At 45.7% G+C, this 22,902-nt stretch overlaps 1 protein-coding gene across 3 annotated transcripts in view; it reads left to right on the top strand.

Moving 5' to 3' along the window:
* The window catches only part of TTC28 (tetratricopeptide repeat domain 28), a 104,765-nt gene that overhangs the window by 43,915 nt on the left and 37,948 nt on the right, over positions 1–22,902 (top strand). For all 3 annotated transcript variants that reach the window (XM_015643896.3, XM_015643894.3, XM_015643895.3), the window contains exons 3-5: positions 12,861–13,008; positions 14,625–14,897; positions 15,929–16,059. In XM_015643896.3, the coding sequence (XP_015499382.1) occupies positions 12,861–13,008; positions 14,625–14,897; positions 15,929–16,059 (552 nt within the window). The remainder of the gene's footprint in view (positions 1–12,860; positions 13,009–14,624; positions 14,898–15,928; positions 16,060–22,902) is intronic.

Here is a 22,902-nt window from a genome sequence, read left to right as displayed (position 1 = left end):
CCTATAACATATTTATAAACAATGCTCTGTATTATATTCAGTTGATGTGGATCTGTGTTCATTCCTCACAGCTGCTCTGCTTTTCTCATATTTTTTTGCCCAGAGATTGAGCAGAAAAAGCTTTCAGAATTGTGATTCCTGAATATGTTGGTTGAGAAGTGCCTTGTGGCAGTGAATTATTGCTAATGGCTGCCAAGCTGCTGCAGACCTCATTGCACAATGCCATTAGTAGTCAAAGAACTCCTTATAACCAAGCAAAGATTTTACAAGGCGCAGTAGTTTTGATCATTCTTACTCTGTTAATTATGTTGCACTTCCTAACAAAATACTGTTTCTGCTTTCCTCTGTGAAGTAAAAGAAATTGTGTTGAAGAGTAGGTTGTTATCCTTGCCCGTAGCATGAAGGGCAGTGTTGAAATATTGATGGCAATGCTGATGTCTGAGCACAGAGGAGTTTTCTGTGGTGACCTTCTGCTGCCTGGGCTGCAGCTCCAGATGGGGATTCAGATTCGATGAGCATGTGGCACATCTCACTTCTAGCAGGCACGCAAGCTCTTCATCTCTTGACAAGGGAGAACAGGATTCTCCTGCACAACTTGGTGCTGCACTTCAGTGTCTTTGTGCAGAAAGATAAAAAATTGTTTGCATGCTCTTCCTTCCTACCCTGGTCTTCCTGCAGCTTGGGTCTCCCTTCCCAAATGTCCACTTCCCCACTCAGTTTGGTGTCCTCAGTTGTTGTCAGGCTGCACCTCTGTGTTCAGGAATACAAAATCCTGCAAGCTTTTCCTGATCAAGTCCAGCTGTACAGTGGTGGTTTGAGGAGGGAAAAAGTGCATGCTCAGGGGCTGGGCTGAGAGAAACCCACTGTGTTCATGGATCCATCAGATTCTGCATAGTCTGGATTTCAAACAGACAAAATGAGGTATCAAAATATATGATTTTAGAAATCTTAATGCTTAGTCACCCCATCTCTTGCAAGCTTAATTAGCTCCTCCTTCATGTGGTTTCTGAGTGCAGAACAGGAGCCAAAACAGTCCTTTTAAATTGTGTCATACAATTGTCTTTTTTGCCCATGAGACTGTTCAAGTGGAAGGAGCAGAGCATGACTGGAATTTATAACCTGTGACTGTCTTGACTGAAAACTGTAATTTTCTAAGCAAATCTCTGTAAGGGGACCATGTTACTGTGACTTCCCATGCAATATAAATAATGCTCTTTTCAGTTTACATCAAACAGATGCTTCCTGATCCAGTGGAATATCTGGTAATTGCTTCTGTAGGTTCCATTTATAGATCAGACTTCTGTGACTAAATTTAATTACTTACAGCTGATTCCAGTGGAAGTAATAAGTTCAAAATAACCTCTGTCATGCTGCTGTGAAAGCAACGTGTTCCCAGGAAAAGGCACTTCCTAATTGTTTCATTTTTCAGGAGGTGTTTTTAACTTTCACCTATTCATTGTCTGGTTCAGTGAAGAACGGAGCTTTGCAGGACTTCCCTACTCAGCCATGGGCTGTGATGGAGCTTCTGTGTCTTGCCATTTCCAGGCTGTACCGAGTCACAGACAGTGGAGTGGAAAAGGGCTTTGAGGTCTGCATGCTGTCCTGCTCTACCCAGGGGATTCCAGGCTGGCTGAGGCCAAAATCACCTGCAGGTCTGCAGGAGCTTTTGTCAGACCCAGTGTGGTGGTTGTCATCTTGCACAGTGATGTCCTTGAGCTGTGGCACCCTGATTGGAAGTGTATTTGGAGATGTGTGATGAGAAAGAACAGATGCCTTGAAAGATTGTCATATAATGAGAGAAAAGCTTGGAATTATTTACTGAAGTGTTAACAAAGACCTAAAGGATGATGTGCTTGTTTTTCACTTAATTAGGCAAGAATTAAATGAAAGACGGCTTAACTGATATGCAGAAAAATTTGCTGCAGGACAGTGTGGGGACATAGTGACACTGGTGCAGTTGTGGCAGCTGTACCTTTGCTTATGTCTCTGTTTCTATCCCACTGGATCCACACTATCTCAGACCTGCATTTTCTGATGTTCATATGGTCTGTTAGCATGATTGATCTGTGACTGGCTGTCTTTTTTCTGTTGCATATTCATGAGTGCACACACGTGCTCACTTAAGTGAATTTGATTTCTTCATTCTTTCCTTATCTTTTGCCTTTGTCTGGCACGTTGTCATTTAAATGACCAGTTCTTTACAGACTCCTAAGTGTCACTTTCCATTTCTTTTTGAAACATTTTCCTTGCCTTTTTAGCACCCAGGTGTTTTCTGACTCTGTATCCACTTACTGACAATCACCACTGCACAATTCCCACTGTATCAGTGATGACATTCAAGAGTCTTTGAAAAGTTTGTTGTATCTTACAAATAATGAATGGATGTAATTAATGCCTCAGGAAATTTACTGCAATTTAATCTAGACCCTTCCATTTAAATTATATTTTTAAGAGAAACAGTACAAAAAAAAATATTATTCTGAAAGCCAAAAGAATATGTGCAAGTGTAGTTGTATCACATTTAATTTTTTTCCCCTCAAATAATCTGATACATTACAAAAATCCTGTCAGCGTAGGTGGAAAGGGGAATTCCTTGGTGACTGCTTGAGTTTTCCACAGGGAAAGCTACAGGCATGCAGCTCTGCTTCTGAATACTGCTCCTTCTTCCCAGGGAGATGCTCAGGGGAATAGCTCAGCTGGGAAGGATTCCTCTGTCATTTAAAGGATGAACTAGGAGGTAATTACTCATGCTACCAGGTCAGTCAGTATTGATGGGGGCTGTTTCAGGATATTAGTATGTGGGAAAGTCTTTGATGGTTGAGAATTGATTTAAATCCTACAAGCTTTGTTGTGTGTGACCTGCTTGTGTGCTCATATTATCTAAAGCAGATTTCTAGGAAAGCAGATTGCCCAGACAGATTGAGCTGTGCTCTCTGATCCCATCATGGGTGGTTGGGTGTGGCAATTCTGGAATTCCACTTGGAAATGCCAGGATTTTTACCTGCTGCCATACAGTTACTGACTAAACAGGCTGGGTGTGGATTGCTGCACAGGTAACTGCCCAACAGTGAATGCCAAAAATGTGAAAAAGCTAACACTAAACCAATAAAATCTGAGTGCACATAGCTGTCTGGTAAGTTCCAAATGATGTCTTGGCAAAAGCTGTGCAGTGTTCATCACCTGCTCTGGTGAGTGAGCGGTATTTAGTGGCACAGAGCTGTGGCTGGGGCCTTTGAGATGCTGATTTTGGGTGACAGGGTGGCAGATCCAGCCTGAAGCCAGCTCGGGAGGGTTCCCTGGTCTCTTGTGCTGAGGAGCAGCACTGGGGCAGGGTGGTGCTGGGCAGCACTAAAGCAGGTTCAGAACCTGTGGGACCTCATGCACAGGACATGACTGAGGGGTCAACACATTTTTATCTGAGCTTAGTGTTTGGAAGGGTGAGTGGGTTGAGCTTTCCTCACCTCTTCCCTCTGTACCCTGTTCTTTAGTCTGTTCAGACCCATTCAAGTGTGTTGAAGTGTGCTGTGAGTGAACAGCTGATGACCCAGTACTGACACAGGGATAAATTATTCAGTGTGTCTTATCTGGGAATTCAAGGCTCCATGATGAAACCTACAAAACTGTATTATGCCTCTGACATTCTGAGATTTCATCACTGTATCTTCAATTATTCACTAAGCCTGCTTGTCCTCCTCCCGGCACTCTGACAGGGCTGCGTGCCGGTGGCAAGCAGCAGGCAGTGCTTTCTGCTCTTTGTTCTCCTGCTTGCTCTTGGTACCTTGTGGGGGAGACTTGCCTGGTGCTTACTGTGTTAAACCTCTCATCCAAAGTTCAGATTTGTACAATTCACAGACAGGAAAGAGTCTACAGCCATCTCCATTGCTGGTGGTTTCTCAGCAAGCTGTAATTATTGTGAGCTTTCTCCTTCCCTAGAGACACAGCTTTCACTGTAGCTGTATTTACTCTGCACGAATGCTGCAGCTGAGCAGCAGTGACCTGGTTGTCAGAACATCCTCTCGGAAATGCCAAAAGAGAGGCCAGTGGAAGTTGCAGGAAACATTTAGGGGGTCCTCGGGGCACATCTGAGGAGGTCTGTGCCGATGGTGCATGCCTGGAGCTCGGCGTTCTGCCTGTGCCCAGGGGCTCCTGGCTGGAGTGGAACTGTTACTGTGGGGTGTTGTGTGGCAGAATGTTGAATGGATCTCACTACCATAAGCCTCAAGCTGTTGGTTTTGTAAGGGCAGTTGCCATGTCTCTTAGTCAGGAGAGAATTAACACACTGGATGATTCTGCTGCTGAGCAGCTCCAGTGAACTGGGACTCCCTTGTTCTCTGGCCAGGCTGTGGTCCTTGAGCAGGGCACTGCTTGGTTTTCTCCTCCAGCATTCCTGAACCGTGCCTCTGAAAGTGCAGGATCTCTTTTGGCTTAGCATGTCCCCTCATATTTGTTCGTAGGGAAGCTCTTCTACCACTTGGCACCTGCCTGCATCAGAGTCCAGATGAGTTCCTGTTAGCTGGAAGGAACTGTGATATATCAAACATTTCTTCTTAGTTTTGATCTCTCTGTGGCTATGTCTGCATGATTTTCAGTTTCTATACAGCCCTGATAACTTTCTGAGGAGTCCAGCCTTGTGCTCTGCAGACAGGCAAACCCTGGCCATGTGAGAAACCCTTCTGCTGAGTGTCCCAACAGAGCAGTGCTCCAGTATCTGCTGTGTTCCAGTGTGTGGAAGTTCTAGTCTGTGGTGGATAATTTTAGAAAAGAGAACTGAAATTAATACTATGAACTCATCTCCTGACGAAGGAGAAATTTTCCTGTGGATGTACAGAAAAATGTCTTCATTTCTTCTGGGATTCCTGGGGATGGAAAATTTGAATCAAGGCTGGAGTCACCATACCAAGGCATGCCAAATACCTCAGAACTTAGAATATTTTCTTCCAAGCCAAGACTTTACACAAGTAATGGAGTTCACAGGATATGTGAGAAAGACCAGAACTTGTCTACATAGACACAGCTTTTGCTTTTTTGTCATCACTTGAATAATTTCAGCCAGATGAAGAACATAGAGAATGTATGAGGAGGGAAGAGAGCTTGCCCTTTACTGGCTTACCCTGGGCACAGAACTTAGGCATGGTTGTCATTAGAAAGCATGCATCCTCTTAAATTCTTCAGGTATGTTCTGTAATAAAATGCTCTCTCCTGCCCACTCCAGTTCTTTGAATTAAGTACAGTTGTAACTTAAAGGTTACTTAAAGATAACATTAAAGGTAACTTTAATAAGGATTTCCAGGTGATGTTGCCTAGGGCAGCTTTCTGTCTGTGGAAGAGACACAGGGAGTGCCTCTGCACAGGGGAGCTGCTCATGTCCTCCACAGAGGAAGCCTTGCTCCATAGACACACATCCAATAAATGTGAATAATAAGAAATCTGACACTTTTATGGAACTGACACAAATCAAGTGAGTTCAATAGCGAAGCTGGAAATGCAGCCAGTACTCCTGCTGTTCTCCTGGCCTGTAGGAATAGAAGCTGCTAACTAGCATTTGGAATCTCTGGTGCCATTTTTTGTGTGGTGAGTAAAGGAAGGTAGATTACATTGTTTTCTGGTAGTCCAGTACGGGCAGTGCAATGTTTTGTGTTCCTAGAGCACAGACCCTTTCTGGCAACTGACCCTTTCCGTCCTTTCTTGGGGTTGCAAAGCTGAGAAGAGCTTGGGTGCTTGCTGAGAAGGGGCAGGGTGCTCTTCTGCTGATGTTTTGTCCCTTTTCTGAAGGCACAAGTGGATCAGTTTGATGGGTTGTTCATCTTGTGGCTGGTGCAAGCAGCTGTGTAAAAACCCCAGGGATCACGGTAAAAATCAGTTTTTTGTGTTGGTTATCACTGCCTCAAGTTGGTGATGATGTATGCAAGAAAGAAGAGTCCCCAGTCCTTTGCTATTGTGCCCTCAGTAGGGCTCCTTTGTTTGATGGATTTTGCAGTGTATTAGAAAATGAAAATCGCTATTTTTGGACTTGGCTGTTGCAGCCCCACTGAAGAATGACACCTATTCTGGAGTCCATCCAGATACTGTTCTAACAGCAAAACAGAGAAGTGGTTGGGCAACTAAAATAAAGCAGATGTTTAGCAGGGAAATAATTTACAATTGGCCAGTTTGATGGTACCTCTTGACCCTTTCAGGGCTGTTCAATAAAACTAGCAGTTTCCATAGCAACTACTAAATTACTTGGTGCTTCAGAGATCTGTGATAAAGGAGGCGAATCATTGTAGGGAAACATGGTGTTGATGTTTCTCCCCTTTGCATTACAAGAGTAATGATCTGGCAAAACTTACTAAATGGGACGCCCCTGCTGAAGAATTTTTCCCACGTTCACTTGGGCCAAAGAGATTTATATGTTTAGTACTTTTGCAAATTTGATTTTTCCCCTCTTCCCTGTCATCAGCTCTGTCCTTGGCAGGCGGTGCTGGCTGGGCGCTGGCAGGGAGATGGTGAGCCAAGAGGCAGGAGCCCATGTCTGTGCTGGGCTTCTCTGTCACAGTCCCTGCTGAGCATCAGGTGCTTCTCCAGGGAATGTGGAACAGCTCCCCACTGCAGGTACACTGCAGCCCCCCACCTGTGAGCACATGGCAGTCACTGTTACCCTGTGCTCTAACTACTGTGTGTTTCATCTTGCTTTCGTCTACTGCTCTGCTCTCCTGGAGATTGTACGGCTCAGATTTTTTTTTCTGCTTCACCAGTAAGAAAGGATGTCGCTAAAGATCAGGGCAGTCTTGAGAATGGACCCATGGAGATGTGTGATAAATAAGTGGCTTTAGGACTTATTTTCCACAAAGCCGAGTGTAATTCTGGTGGCTCTCAGGGTGCATTTCACTTCTCTTGGAATGTTTGGTTGTATGCAGAGCTGTTGCTTTTGTGGAGTCTGTCTCCTGTGTTGGAAAAACTGTGTTAAAATCCTGAAATGCTAGTTTAAAATATTGCACTTCACTCATTCTTGTCATTTTATTATTATATTTTATTATATTTATATTATTATATTATTGTGTTATTATATTGCATTGTCATCAAATCACCATTTGCTGATCAAAGTTTATCTGACTTTCAGCAGTTACAGAGTTTTTGAGTCATTTGGGTGAAGTGCCTCATCATGGTAAGCCAAAGTTGTTAAAGGGTTGTTAAATGACCTCTGCTATCCCAGTGCAGTCAAGAGCATTTCCAAAACAGCCCTAAATGCTTTTCAGATTCAGAGCAATCAAACAGCAGCTAAAAACAGGAGGAGGCAGGATAATTGGGAAGTGCAAGACATAGGGATTTTACAGATGGAGAGTGAGGCCAAGAGGGCCCAGTATCGGTGTCCAGAGGAAGAGTACCCAGATTGGGGAAAATAATTGAATTTACGATTTATATCATAGTGCAGTGCTGAAGGTAAACTAAGCACCAGGTAATTAATTGTGCACAATTAATAAGAATGATTAAGCGCGCTTTGGATAAATCAAGGAAAGATTTTTTACACCCACCCATCCACCCATCTTTTTTTTCTCTATAGGCTCAATGGAGCTTAGAGGAAATTTCCATTCCTAAGTAGTCTAGTTCTGTAAGAGGCACCTTGGAAAAAGGTAGGACATAAAGAAACAAAGCTGCAGAGACAACAAATCTGTTGTGTTGATTCTCCAGGGCAGGCTGACAGCTGTGGTTCAGGTGTCAGCCAGATGTAGGACGTGAAGGAAAAGTGTTACCTGGGGTGCAACCTTAATTTTGGGAAAGCAGGAATTCAGCTGGTGTGGTCAGCAGCAGTATTTATGCATGTGCTACATGTGTTCTGAATTAAAGTGCAGTCTTCCCTCTCTTTGCATTCCTGAAATCCCACAGCAGAGATTTGTCCGTATTTTTCTCTAAAATTTGGCTGTAAAACAGTTACAAGAGGAGAGGACAGATTCAACCTGGTGCTTGGCCCTGAGAAGCTGTGGCAGCTGTTCACACATTCCCTCCCTTCTGCTGGTCCCTCGCATGGCTACCACTGGTCAGTGGGTGCAGCTGGCCCTGAGGGGGAATGGGTCTGACTGCACAAGAGGTGTTCTGCAGACTGAGAACATTAAATGCATCAGAGATTATTCCTGCTATTTTTGGCATCGTCTCCTGATCTGGCAAACCAAGGGAGCATTATGGAAGAAGCATTTTCTGTGTGTTTGCCTTTCCTGCCCCGATGGCCGGCTGTCCAGGGTCTGAAGCTGACAGCAGCAGGAAGGTGGCTTGAGTTTCCTCCCCTGTGGACAATGGCAGCCTTTGTCTAAGACCAAGGTGCTTTTTTTCAAGTTTTCCGTGTTTGGTTGACAGGAATTTTCTGCTTCAAGTTCTTCTGATGCTGTTCCAGTTTTGTTCCTCTGTCTCTGTTCTCCAATGAACGTTGGCCAGCACTGTGCCATGTCCATGAGCCTGTGGTGTGAGGTGTGGTGGCAGAGGGACCAGGTGAGCCCTGGCAGGGCAGTGTGGCAGCAGGGCAGTGCAGCTGTGGCCTGTGATGGCAGTGGGATCCCTGCAGAAATGGAGGGTGCAGGGGCAGGCACAGGAGCTCCTGAGCAGGGAGGGGAGATCCCAAATGTAGAATCTGTTGCTGCATTCCTTGTGTGCAGGAGCTTGACTTGGGTTTTTTTAGCAAAATCTTGGGGAACCTAAAGGTTCCATTCATTATTTACATGCTGTGTCTTTGTACTGTGTTTTTATCTTCATTGCATATGTTGTATTAATTATAAACCAGTTACTGTTTCCTAAAACAGTTCTTGCATGTTGATATCAGAAGATTTAATAAAAAATTTAGCTCCCCTCTTGGTATTGGCCATTTAATTATGACATTTGCATTCTAATCCTGTTTCAGATTGCACAGGGAAATCTAGTATTCAGGGTCTCAACAGTTGCCTAGATGTGTTATCAAATGATGAGGATCAAAAAAGCTAATAAGCATGTTTATATGTGTTGTCTGGACACTGCAGCCATCAGTCCAGTGGCAGCTCCGAGTAGGACAGACAGAAATTCTCTTTTTCCATTAAATGGACTATAATAATATATGGAAAATACTGGTGTGTACAGAAACTACATGGATCAATAAATTGAGCAGAAGACATAGGACTTGTGCTTAGAATTGCAGAGAAGGGCTGTGCCTGCCTAGGCAGATGCTGACTGTGCTGTGGCCTGGCCACCAGCTGGCCCCACAGAACTGCCCTGGCCGAGGGGCAGGGTCATCTCTGTGCTCTTCTCGTGCTCATACAAGTTTTGAAAAATTAAGTGGAGGCTAGGGCAAAGCAGTAAAATCTTTATTCCAGCTGTGAAAACATGGAATGTTCTGAAAAGCATGGGGCAAAGAGGCAAGTATGCAAAAATGGGTGGCAAAACCTGAATGAGGTGGGAAGACTTACTGCCCTTTGAGTCCTGTGCTGGGAGGGATGCCATTTCACCTCGCTGGGTTCTGTCCTGTGGCCAGCAGTGTGAGCAGCCTCTGGTACAGCAACAGTGTTTTGCATGGCTCAGAAGTCTCAAGTGCCCAATGTATTTTGTCAGTTAATTAATTAGAGTAACTTATTTTTGTTTCCAGAATATCAACAGTGCTTTCAAAGGCATTGTGGATAAAAAGCTCTATCTGTTCCTTATCCTCCCTCCTTCCCTTGGCTGCATGAAATTGGGTAACTGGGCAGAAGCACAGCCTGTTGTGCAGGAGGCTGAGCCCACCTGGCTGTGTGAGCCTGCACTGGTGTCTGATTCTCAGAGATGTGGGAATGCTCACTAAACAGCCTCTCCAACACATTATCAGGGAGTTGATGAGATTGGCTGCTTTGTAGAGCTGCTTTGGACTCTTTAATCTTTGTCCCTTCCCAAAAGGCTCTTGCTGGCAAGAGCTGCATCCCTGCTCTCCCTGTCCTATGGGCAGTGGTGTGCTGGGAACCCCTGACATGCTGTGGCTCTGGAGGTGGGAACAGCACAGCTGTGTCCATCCTGCTAACACAAGGACAGGACAAAAGAGTTCCCATTGAGAGAGATGCATCTGGTGCCAAATTCCAGCTGAGAGTGAGGCTTTCTCCTTGCACAGTGCCTTATTCCTGGAAAGTGTGATGCAGAAATTGCAAAAATGAACGAGATGGTTCCAGCTGTCTGTATTACACTGAGGATGCAGAGAGCCAGGTTAGAAAACACCTGCTGTTTCTGTCTTGTCTTTAGTGAAACATTGTCTCTCTCCTTGCTTTAATCTTCTTAAAAGGAATTGATCGTTTTTTCATATTGGGGATCACTGGAAAATTAATATAACTGTTACTGTAGAGTGAGCACTGTAGTATCTTCACATAATGAGATTTAAAATTTAAAGCTCTCTCAGCAGGGGAGGGCTCTGTCTGTGTCGGGACCAGGAGCTGCTCCTTGGCTCATTCCTTCAGCTACAGCTGCTGGCTCCCTGCCTTCCCTTTTCCTCTCCTCTTCCAAAGGGTGATTCTCGCCATTTCCTCTTTCCAGACTTTTCCCCTTGATACAGTGTCTTCATTCCAATACTAAACTAACTTCTGAAATGCCTCTTGGGGAGGAAATAGGTGATGTGAATGCTTTTTTATTTACTTAGTTAAAGGGCCATGGGGAACACAATGTGCAGAGAGCATTCTTGTGTATGCTGGAAACTGGAAGAGGAAGGAAGGAAGGGTCTTTTTGCAGGAGAAAAATAGGCCAAAATTGTACTTTCTGTTATGATTAATAGGTTTCTCTTTTGGGCTTTGAATGTTGTGTTTGTATTCAAATTAAGTAGTTTCCAGGGGCACTTCCAGGAATAGATGTGCGGAGCGGATAAAAGCCCTTTCCATAAAGGATGTTCAGAATGTGCGGAACTGAACTGGATGTTTGTGGCTCTTGCTTCTCTTGTCTCCTCCTGTCACCTGGAGCCTGTGCAGGGTTCAGAGGATGGGGATTCTCATTTCTCAGCATTCCAGATGTGCCAGTGAAGCACAAGGTGCTGAAGATGCCCACACACCACATGGAAGTCGGTGCTGTTGGCTGTATGTCCATGCCCACCTTCTGGAGAGCTGAACCAGAGGCACGGCTGTCCTGGACCAAGCAGCCTTGTGGGCTGGAAAGGTCCCAGTCAGAGTCATGCTGTCTCCCTCTGTCATCAGGCAGTAAAGAAAGTAATTAGCTGGTAATTCTGCAAAAACAAGATTTAACAGTGTACAGCATGATTTAGGTGACACTTCACACTCTGCTGGGAGGACTTGTGCTTGGTGGCTGCTGCGTGTTGTTAGTTCTTTGTATTTTCTTTGATTTAAAGCTTCATGCTTGTAATCTAGTTAACACTGAATTGGGTTTCCAGTACAGTGCCTTGTTTGGTTCAATAAGAACACATTTATACTAAAGGTTAATGAAAAGCATTTTGCTTTCATTGAATTCATTAAAAGGGGTTCTACAATCAAGACTTACTAATGGAAAAGAGATTAAATATTCATGTCTCTAAATTTCTCACATCATTTCTGATTTTCCTTAATCTCTGCCTTCCTGGATTAGAGTCCAAAAGTGCCTGAATGTTCTAATGAGTTCAGAAATTAATTAAAGATTTCTTCTGTTTAAGTAAAAAGACTTCCCAGATGTATACATGATCTATCTTGAGTGCAGGTCTCTGTGCTATTTTGGACAAAGAGGGAGTTATGAGGTCCTAGCCAAGAGGGCCAATCTCAAGGAGCAGTATTGGTTCTTAAAGCACTTTTAAAGAATACAAATGCTTTATCCTCTATATTTGTGCTATTGAAATAGGTCTGAATGAACTCAAAGTACAGAAAGATTTGCATTAGAAAGGTATTAGCTGGGCATGAAGATAAAACCTGACTAACAGGCATCAAAGGTACTTAAAGATTCAAGACCTTTTTATAACAGTGTCCAGATGTGTGTGCTACAAATGTCTGAGTACTTTGTAAATACTGGATTGCGTTTTCTGTGTTGTTTTTCCCCAGTATCTCCCAGGCAGCTCTGGATACCCTTTGAGCCAGGGCTTTGTCTGTGTTTGTTGTGTGAGCAGAGAGTGTGTCTGAAGTTCCTGCTTGGTGTGTAGGTTCCTGGTATGGCAGTGTGTGGAGATGTGGGAGCTCTGTTTGGAATGCTTTGCAGCTGCATATTGATGTTGCTGATGTAGAAATGGAGGTACACAATGATAGCAGATACAAGTTACTTTGAAGGTACTGCAGGTTCCCATAAATGGTTTTCTGGAGAATGAAGAAAAATAGTCTTGTAAACAGTTTCAGAATTATGAGTGTCTTGCTTTAGTCTAAGAAGCTTGTATGGATCAATGTACACATGTGTAAGTGTGTGTGTGTATATATAGTGCACTTAGCAAGTGGGGCAGTGCTGGACAGTGTCTGCCTCAGTGGATGTGAGTGGAGAAAGAAGGCTCAGCTCCTGGCTGCATCTTTGTGTTGGGTTTCAGTACATTTTGGGCCCTGCTAGTGCTGGACATTGATACTGGACTCGTTGGCAAGAGCTGATGAGAGAAGAAGGAGGTTGCTTCTGTGCTGTGTGAGCCAAGACTGGCAAGGAGGGTCTTGAGAAAAAGCAGTTAAGAAGTAGTATTTGGCCAGGTCCAAGGAGTAAGCTTTGTCCTACTAGTAGTGACCAGCCCTGGTCTCCAAAACAGTTCAGAGGTCTTGATAAAACTCAAAAAGTGATCACAATGAGGGGGTGCACGCTGGTGGGATTCACAGACCGGACTGCAGTGTTGGGTGGCATTGATTGTAGAGAAGCCGGGGTGCGATGGTGTGACCTGTTGTCCACCAGCATGAGATCAGGTCAGCTGTGTTATTTGTGGCTGTTTGATGGCTCAGTGATGGGCATTGCTGTTGCCTCTGTTCCTGCAGGCATACTTCCGTCAGGGCGTGGCCCTGCAGTACCTGGGACGCCATGCGGATGCGCTGGCCGCGTTTGCGTCGGGGCTGGCGCAGGATCCCAAGAGCCTTCAGCTTCTGGTGGGCATGGTCGAGGCCGCCATGAAGTCTCCCATGCGAGGTAAGCACACGGGGGTTCCCGGGGTGTGACCAGCTGCTGAGGTAGCCAGAGGTGGGAGCTTCAGTCCCAGCATCTGAGGACAGGAGAGCCTGGAGGCTTCAAGGGAAAGATTTCAAGATTGGGCTTCTCTGCTGGGTCAGGAGGATGCCAAGAATGGAGCCTGAAGTTACAGGAGGAACAGAAACTATCCTTCTGGTTGAGTGGGACAGTAAGATGGTGATAGCCAGCTTGAGGGCCACTGGGGATGAATCAGACTGGGTTTGTACAGCAGTTCCCATGAAGTCCTTGTTCGTTTTTCCTTTCTCCAGTATCAGTGCAGGCAGAGGTGTGTGCTGCTGTGGCCCTGGCTGTATTGTTACTGGAGCACCTTCCCACAATGTTTTGGTTGGGAGGAGCACATCTGAAATGCCCCAGGCCAGTGTTTGCCCAGAAGAGCACATCAGTGGGTTTTCTGCAGGACTAGTGTCTCTAAAACATGGCATTCCAGAAGGCAAAAAGGCTGCTCTGCTAATTCACTTCTGTTCAAGCAGTGTTTGAAATCACAGAGACCTTGAAGCCATATGAGCTGTGCAGTGTTTTGCCTCTCTTTCATCGTGTCCCTGTTTCCAAGATTTTTTTTTCTCTTGAGGAAGGGGGTTGTCTCCTCCTAGCTCTGTTTCTCTTGCAGGCTTTGTGCTGCAGTGCCCTAATGCTATTAGTCAGGAGGGAACATGGCAATTGTCATCCTCAGCAGATGGTGCTGGGGGCCACAGGAGGAGCCAAGGAGCACTGAAATGAAAAAATATCCTTGATGGTGTTTCCTTTTTTTACAGTGTTTTTCTCCATCTTCCAGAATGAATTAATCTGGAAGTTTCTGTCCTATACAGCAGTTACCTGGTGAATGCAATTTGATTTGCTAGCCAAAGGTACTAAGGCTGCTGTTTAGAATGCAGGTTATATGGTATTCTGTGGGAGCATCCTCAAATTTGGCAGGATGATCTCTGGCTGACTGCCCTGCAGCTGTGTATTAACTGTGCTCCCTGCTGCAGTTAGACAAATCAAAGCAGTTGGGCAGGTCCAGTGCTATCATGCCACAGGAGCACTGTCTCCTGGAGAAGGAGCAGCTTCTTTCTGCAGTTTTGGTCACCTCTCTTTGCACACATCCTGTGCCTGGGTATCTGGTCAGGCACAGACTTTGCATACATTCATCTGAAAGTTTTGCTGAAAGAACAAAACCTGCAATGCTCTCAGACACTGCAGATGGCCCATTTCTAGTTTCCTACAAAATTCCACAGATAACTTCTGTATTCCTTCTGCCATTAGGCCAGACTTCAGAGCTCAGTATGAGACTGCTCTGTGCTGAGACTGCTCTAAGCTCTGTTCTTATGCTGCCTACCTGAAGTGCTTTCTGCAAGACAAACAGCAGCTTGCCAGGTGATCTGTCTTGATATGCCAGCTCTTAGATGACACCTTTGAGCCCCAAGCTCCCTTAATAAATCTTCATTGGATTTGGGCTGTCTGGCCCTTAAGTCATGTGTCATTTGTTTATGAAAAAATCAAGATGAGTTGTGACATTGATTCCTGATGCAAAATAACTTGGTTTGCTGAGTATCTCTGTCTTCGGTTTTGCGCTTCAGAGTCCCTGGAGCCCACCTACCAACAACTGCAGAAGATGAAGCTGGACAAGAGCCCTTTTGTTGTGGTGTCTGTGATTGGCCAGGAGCTCCTGACTGCAGGCCACCACGGGGCCTCTGTGGTGGTGCTAGAGGCTGCCCTGAAGATTGGCACTTGCAGCCTGAAGCTGCGGGGATCCGTGTTCTCCGCACTGAGCAGTGCATACTGGTCCCTCGGGAACACGGAGAAAAGCACTGGATACATGCAGCAGGACTTGGATGTAGCCAAGAGTTTAGGTAAGAATCCTCCTTTCACTTCTGGAGTGCTGGGTTGGGACTGGTGAAACAAATCCAGAGTGAGGTTAATGATCAGCATCTCTATCAAATACTCAGGTTTCTGTGGTTTTCACAAGCTGCTAAATCCAATCTGAAGCTTCTGAAATGTGCAGACTGCAGATTTGTGCATCCCTGTTTGCCTGCTTGTGTGAAGGGGCAGATGATCAATGGATGTGCTAAGGTTTTACAGGGTTTTCTAATCACCTGATGTCATATATGTGAGAGCTGCTCTTATTTCCTGTGTAGACTCGGGCTCAAAACCTTACACGAGTCTTAAATGAAGCCATCTGCTTTTCCAAATATTTGATGGACAAAAATACTCACTCTGAGATTCTGGGGTGATAACCAGGGAAGGAACAAATCAGTAGTGACACAATGATGAGCAAAGAATGTTTAAAAATAAACAAATTCAAAAATCCCTCTTGAGTACAGTATATTCTGCACACCAGTGAGATTGCACTCAGCTTTGGGGGTGCTGTAGGAGAAGAGCAGACAGGTGTGAGACATAGCCCTGACTCTGCAGAGCTGGAGAGACATTGCCCAAAGGCTCAAGCCAGGACCATTCACTGAGAGAGTAGGGACTGCTGTCTTGAAGATGGCTGTAGGTGTGCTTTGTACCTCTGAGCTGAGTTGTGCTGCAGAATTGCTTTCTGGAGAAAGCTGGCATGCTTTGTGCTTGTTCTAGGCCTTGACCATTGACTGGCCTTCACAATGCCAAGGAAGGAATAAACAAGGAGGAATGGAAAATTGCCAAGTGTTAGGCCACAGAAGAAAGTAAAACAATTTTAAAAATAAGATTGATGGCTATTGTAGAAGTTTCTGAAGGCCAGCAAAGAGGGAAGTTTGGCTGTGTATTAAACATAAAGATGAGTTTGTTCTAATGCTGTTCTCACACCAGAATATCACTTGTACCCCATGGTTTAGTTTTCCCACTGGATGCTTCCAGCAGTGCCTGTATTAGCTAATCTTTGTTTTGTTTGCATGTGACACAGGTGACCAGACAGGAGAATGCCGAGCTCATGGAAATCTGGGCTCTGCATTCTTCTCCAAAGGAAATTACCGGGAAGCCCTTACTAACCACAGACATCAGCTGGTGCTTGCCATGAAGCTCAAGGACAGAGAGGTAGGAAGCTTAATACACAGTCAAAGCTGGTAGTCTGCACTGCATGGTATTCCAGACAGATCTGAACATATCAAAAAGCCTTGTCTGTCCTGTTTTACCCCAAGAATTTGGAAGCTGTGACTTCTCCTTCTGGGTGTCTGCTTGCCTTAAGGAAAGTCTTTGTACCAGTAGCTATGATATGTGAGTGCAAGGGGCAGGATGCTTGGGTTGTCCATTTGCCTTTCCCATCTCTAGTCTCTGGGCTCTGAGCAGATCATTTTTCCTCCCTCTCCCTTACCCTCCTTGTTCCTACAGCACAGAGGCTCTGGGCTGCAGGGATAGGAGCTGCTTCTGGGTCAGTGTCAGTGCCACGTTGCTGCAGCTGAGCCCTTGCTATCCTCAGCACATTTCCCAGTGTTAGAGGTGCTGACCTGGACTCTGCTAAACTGCATCCTAAGTTGTGCCTTTTCCAGACAAGAAACGGGCAAGATTCCTGTCCCCAGCGTTTGCATAAAATACACTTAGTCTAAACACCAGTGAGAACAAAAAGAACTCATGCAAACCTGAAAACAAATTGTGCAGGATCTGCTTTTCCTTGACCATTCAATTCCTGACCATTCAATTATGCTGGGCTCCCTGCCAGTGAAGGGAAGTGGGCTGCACGGACTGAGGAGGCTGTCCCAAAGGATTTCTACTGAAAGTTCACTGTAAGGACAGAATCATGTTTTAGTGCACATATACAAAACCTGTCCCCTGCTGCAGGGATTCCCCTCTGCTGTGAGTGGGAAAATTGAGGCTGGTGGTTGCATGGCAGGCACAGGGAAGAGCTAGAGGCAGCAGAGCAGGTGAGAATTCATGTAAGAACAGGTAGTTTTGGTGGTGATTTAAAAGCTGAGGGAGATCAGTTTCCCATTGGTAAGTTGTGGAAAAGATCTGCTAGGATTTTCTGAATGCTTTACTGCTTTACTAACTTACTTGGTAAGTTAAATATTAAGTAAGCCTTGGAAAAATGCATCTTTCTGTAGGTTGTGGAAGGACTGTGGCTGAGGGAGGGACTTCCTAGACATTTTCTTGATTATTTTACCAGCTGGAAAACCTCCTGGATTTCCTCATTTCTGTTCATGAAGAGCAGAAAAGCTGTAACTTGTCATTGTGTGTACAGTTTCCTTGATTTCCCTGTTGCTGCTCACAGTAACCTGTGTGGCTGCTGCTCTTCTGTGGGGTTTCTTGCCCAGAACATCACCCATTGTGGGGTCTGGAGGCAGCAGCAGGGGAATTGATGTGTTGGTGTGAGCACAGCAGCCCCAGAACCCCAGGCTGGCCTGGGATGTGGGGCTGGAGCATTTTGCCTGGTCTTCAGCCCACTGATATAAACAGATCTCACTGGGGGGAGTCCAGGGAATGAGGGCTAATAGTAATAGTCCTTAGTTCATGACACATCTGGGCACATAATTAACAGTTATTGACAACAAATGACTACTTGGTTTAGCAAGAAAGCTGAGCTTCTTGGATTTCCTGTAGGATGTAACCACAGGAAATTAATTTGGCGCTTTCTGATGACATCATCTTGACCACAGAGCTTCCTCTGAACAAAAAGCTGTTTTTCTTGGCCTCCTTTGCAGACATTTTTATAATGCAAATGTTATAAAGTTGCAGTAGAGCTGATGTGAATTCCAGCAGAAGGGAATCTGGTGTGCGACTGTAATGAGGTAATTGTTTTACCCCTGACTGTACAGAGAATTGGCAGAAAAGGTAAAAAATGCTCCTTTGTATCAGATACTGCTGTCCTTTCAGGGGCAGTTCATGTTCTGAGGCTGCTGAAGCAAGTGTTTGTTGGGTAATGCTGCCCATAAATAGAGGAGGAGGTTGCAGAGGGTCTGTCTGGAGCGCTCAGGTCCATCCTCCCCCATGCAGACCTGGAGAAGGGGAGCTGTCAGCTGAGCAGGGAAGCATTTCAGCTGCTCACAGGGAATCAAGATTTTACATGTTTTTCTTCCTTGGAACAGGGAGTCTGTGCAGCTCCTGTTGTAAGCGCAGAGTGTATGTCCAGGCAGGCCTTTTGCTCTTTCAGTCAGTGTGGAGAGGAGTTTGAGCTGTTTTGTTGTATTTGTGTCCAGAGAGAGCATGGGGCAGGTGTTGCTGGGATTTGGCATACCTGTAGTATCTCTTAGAGGGAATTTGGGGTTTGAACACATGTGTGGGTTTGGTCTGTGCAGGTGAGGGAGAAGATTGGTTCTTAGTGTGATGCTGTGAAGGGCACTGTGAAACAGCTGTCTCAGGTAAGGAATGGGTTGGATTTTTTGACCACTTGCAGTGGTTGGTCAAGAAATTCAAATGAGCTACTTGTGTGGATATAGCTGTCCCTGCTTCAGCCATGTCACTGATGGCACGATGGGTGTCACTTGTGTAGCCCCATGGCAGCAGTAGAAAGTGTAACCATCCCATCCTAAGTGAGGGTGCAGCACAGCCCATCTGAACTCAGAGGGAACACAAGGGCAGGGGCCTGCAGGACCCTGGCTCAGCATGTGTGCACCCCAGGAGCTGATCTTCGGGCATCTCTCTTTGCACTAGCTCTGACTGAGACCTGCACAGTTCATGCAGAGGTGGAAATAAAACTTTCCTGGGCTGGTGAGGCCCCTAGGTAGAGGCTTGTCTTTTCCTCACTCATTCAGAGCCAGCTGCAGTGTTGGAGTACACCCTCTCCTGTCCTGCAGTAAGGAACTGCTGCCTGTGCAGGGGTAAGTGCCACTGAACTGAGCCAGGTCTGCTCAGAGAGGGTCCACTCTGAGCAGACCTGGCTGCAGTGGAGTGAAATGCAGTCTTTACTTCCTTGCTGATAGATAAAGATGGATAACGAGTCACAGCCCTATCCTACAGCAGCAGCAGCTTCATGTTCTTGTGACGTGTTCTGTGCTCTCTGTGAAGTGTCAGCACATCCTGTCCAGCAGTTCACATGCTGAGGAAATCCCATTCTGGTAGCTTGGGCTGCTGCTCTTTTTTCCAGTCTCTGCCTAGTGCTCAGGAAAGTACTGGGAGTTGTACGAGGAGAGGTTCCCTAAAGCAGCAGCCAGGGTACTGGAATGTGCCTGCCTGATGTTAGCAGGGAAGACTGCATCCCATTATTTTAGCTTGTTGTCTTTTTCTTGTCACAAAAACTGGCTCTGATGAGCAGCAGAAGTTTGCAGTCTGTTTCTTCTCAGAGTGGACTAAGGGCTGCAGTTACACCAGCCCATAATGGAGGTGCTGATTGCTATGTCTGTACTCTATTTCTGAATTAATTGCTTTGGTTTTAACATCAGGTAACCTGATCTTCTGGAAACTATCAGGTAACTCATGTAGGTAGGGTGTGTTGATGCCACATCACAGGCTGTGATTTAGACAAGGATTATGCAGCTGATAAGCTATGCCAGGATCAGAGGAAAGAATGGAATCAAAATGTAAATGTGAAAGCTTTTGATGCCTGTAACACTAGTCTCCTGTGTCCCTTTTCATTGCTAGCTGCTCCTCAGGTGTCCAGGACTATCTTGTATTAGGAATTCTGTAAGTCCAGAGTGCCCCTGTAGAGCCAGTGATGTGTGATTTCTTGGGATGGATTGGGGTGGCCCTTTTTGATGACCATTTTGAAGGCCCCGTGTTCCTTCCAGAGCATTTAATTTAGAGAAGTGATACTTGAATTTTGGAGCTGTGAGTGGCTGACAAGCAGAAATGGACAGGAAAGAGAAAGCTGTGGAGCCCCTTCTTGGGTCCAATGTCCAAACCCTCACAAAAGCAGTACTTGAATCCTGCCATGCAGAAGCCATGGACACCACAGGAACTCTGCAGTGTAATAGCTCCCTTCTCTCCTGGGCCCTCAGACGCCTTCGATTACAGCCCCGCTGTTCAGAAATAGCAGGGCAGTATGGCAAGATCATAAACTAACCATCATGAAATGAATGCTTGTGCTGCCAGCGTGGAGCTCTTGGGAAGGATGCTGCTGCCAGAAAGCCACTGGGTGCTGGCAGCCCCTCTGTGCTGGCTGGCAGGAATGCTTTGGGCTGAACTGTGCCTTTCCCCACGATGCAGCATCTCTCTCCACCATGCAGGAGGGAACAGAAGGGGTTGGGTGAGAAAGAGAGTTGTCTGCACCCCTGAATTCTCCCGAGGGCTGGGATGAAGGGGCAGCCAAGCACTTCCTGGTGCCCCTTTTCTCAGGAGAGTGGTTGAGGAAAGGGCAAAGAGCCAAGGTCAGACTGATGGACTGTGTCAGTACTGTCTTGCCCCTGGGTTGGCTCATGATGACCAACAGCAGTCATTCCTGGCTGGATTTTGAAGGGATTTCCCCCCACCTCCCTCTGGAAGCAGCTATTTATGGAAGGAAAAGGTGCAGAACTGCTGGGGCTCAGTGGCCTCTTGTTACTGACCCTTTGTATCTGGCTGCTGCTCTGGACATCTCCATGAGCATTTTGGGCTCTGAGAATTATCTGCAGCAGGTGGGTGTGCTCACTAACTGATGAGCCAGGTTTTGCTGTCTCAAGATGCTTTTTTAAATTATTGCAAATGTAAGGCAGAGATCATGTTTGCAGCTTCAGCAGATTTTGTTCAGAAAGGCTGACTATTTGCAGGAAATGGGGATGATGAAGATGATAATTAGAACTGAGTAGTTAAGTAGCACAGAAGAAAGATGTTTATTAAGCAGGCTTTGGTGGGTTTTCTGTGTCACCTTGCTCTGGCATATCTATGAGGGTTCTTGTGTTGCAGGAGATATACCAGAATGCAGAAATTCCCATGGGAAAGAGAAACCATGGGCTTGCAGCCCAGGAGACTCCAGAATCCAGCTGGGTGCTCTGCTTCCTGCTACAGAGGGCATTGCCATGGAGCTGGCTGCACCTGGAGCCATGGCTGGGAGGGGTCACCAACCACTGTGCATCCCTGGAAAAGTATTAGGGAGTATGGTTACTGGGACAGACATCATCCTTGGTTGGTTTCTGTTGGGAATTTGAAGATTCTGCAACTGTGTGAACATACTTTGTGAGCAGCTCAGCCACTGGTAGTTCTTTAGGTTTGCAGCTTTGGTAGTTTTTCCCAGTCCTCTTCAATGCAATGAAACTCAGTATAAAACTCCCACATTTGGTAAACTGCAGCTCCTCCACTGTCAGGCTGTGCAAATCAAAGATCAAATTTCACCTTCTTGTTTTCAGACAGAGATGCAGAAGGAAAGATAGATCATTCCTTTCAAATAAAATCTGTAAATTCTGTAAAGCCAAGGTTTTCTTTCCTGAGGGGAAGGGGAAATGCTTTCCAGGTGTCCCTCCAGCCCTGCTTTGTCTGTAAAGCCACATCTTCAATCAATAGCAGGGATGTATGGATTTAGCCTTTTCCCTGAACTTATGTGAATTCTGGTTTGGGGCAGCAGAACGGGATTTTTTCCTGTTCTTCTGAGTTAGATCTCATAGAGGATGTGCTCCTTATCAGCATTCTTGGATGGAGTGTGGAGAATCCCATCCATTCATGAGCAGCAGCACGAGGGAGCTGATGGCAGTGTCCCTGCCTGTGGGATGTGTGTGGCACTCAGCCATACAAAGAGGTGGTCTGGCCCTAGGGCTGCCACATTTTCAGAAAGGAAAAATCTGAAAATCTTATGACCACAGTTGTTTTGTTATGTTTGCAAACAATCTGGAAAATGAGGACAGGATATAAATACCTCACAAATGAGAAGTGGAAAGAGTCTTCAGGCTAAAGCAGTTTGTCATGCCTGGAAACATAGACTAAGATGTCAGAGACAGGCTGTGATGAGGAAATTATTCCAGCCTCTCAGTGCAGACAGCAGTCTTGCTTTATTAGGGATCCAGGGCAGACTGCCTTGTACCCTGGAGGAAGGCTGAGTGCCAGCTGCTGGGAGAACACTTCCCATTGGAGTTTACTTGGGAATTGTGGGTCCACTAGTGCTGCATTACAGCTTGGACTGGATCACCTATGTGGTTGAAAGGACGAGTTCAGTGATGTGAACCAGCCTTTGTGCCTGACCTTCAGCATTTGGATTTGTATCCAAGAGTATAAATTCTTTGCCTTTCTCTTTCTGTCTTTAGCAGGTTTTCTTAGAGTCTGCTTGACAGGATTCATACAGGTTTGTCTAGTTCAAAAGTGATAGGATTAAGCAGAATGAAGAGAAATCTGACCAGTGCAGGAAATTTGGGAATACACTAAAAGGCCATATGCTTTGTTTTGTTTGGACTTGTGACTCAAGAGGGAAATATAATACTTCCTGAGGATCTCCTTTAAATGTCCCCATTTGACCTCTACAACACATGGATTTTAGCTGAAAGAAATGCAGTCTTCTGGTTTTATTTTCACAGTGTCTGCAGAACTCAGCACACTGCTGAGATCTGGACCTGGCTGCAGTAAGAGAAATGAAGCAGAAAACTCATGCAAGAGCTACAGCTGCAGCAATCTCTGGGTCTTCAGGAGGCCTACCTCAGCCAGGGCTTTTCTCCTCAATATGAGTTTGCAGTGAGGGGATGTCCAGTTTATGAACAAGAGTAGCAAGGGCTGGCACAAGTCAGCACACTGCTGTAGGAGTTCATGTTTTCTTTGCCTGCACTGAACTTGTTTGGTCCAAGTTTGTGACTTGCTGGCTTATTCTTCCTGACTGACTTTGACCAGAGCATGAGTCACTCCTCAGGGTCACCATCATGGAGAAGCTTGTGGTTTTGAATGAGGAATACTGACATCACCACTAAAAATGTCAAGTCAGCCATCCTCCCTAAAGTGATTGCACACAGGAGCCTTTCAGACTATGTCCAGAAAGTGACCAAATTTGGTCTACTTGGGGTAAAGGTAGATCAGCCCCAGGTGATGTGTAGGCTCAGTGATGAGATCTTCGTAGTG

This window comes from Parus major, chromosome 15, assembly GCF_001522545.3.
Source record: "Parus major isolate Abel chromosome 15, Parus_major1.1, whole genome shotgun sequence".
Classification (NCBI taxonomy): domain Eukaryota; kingdom Metazoa; phylum Chordata; class Aves; order Passeriformes; family Paridae; genus Parus; species Parus major.
This window is presented reverse-complemented; position numbering and strand designations above follow the sequence as displayed.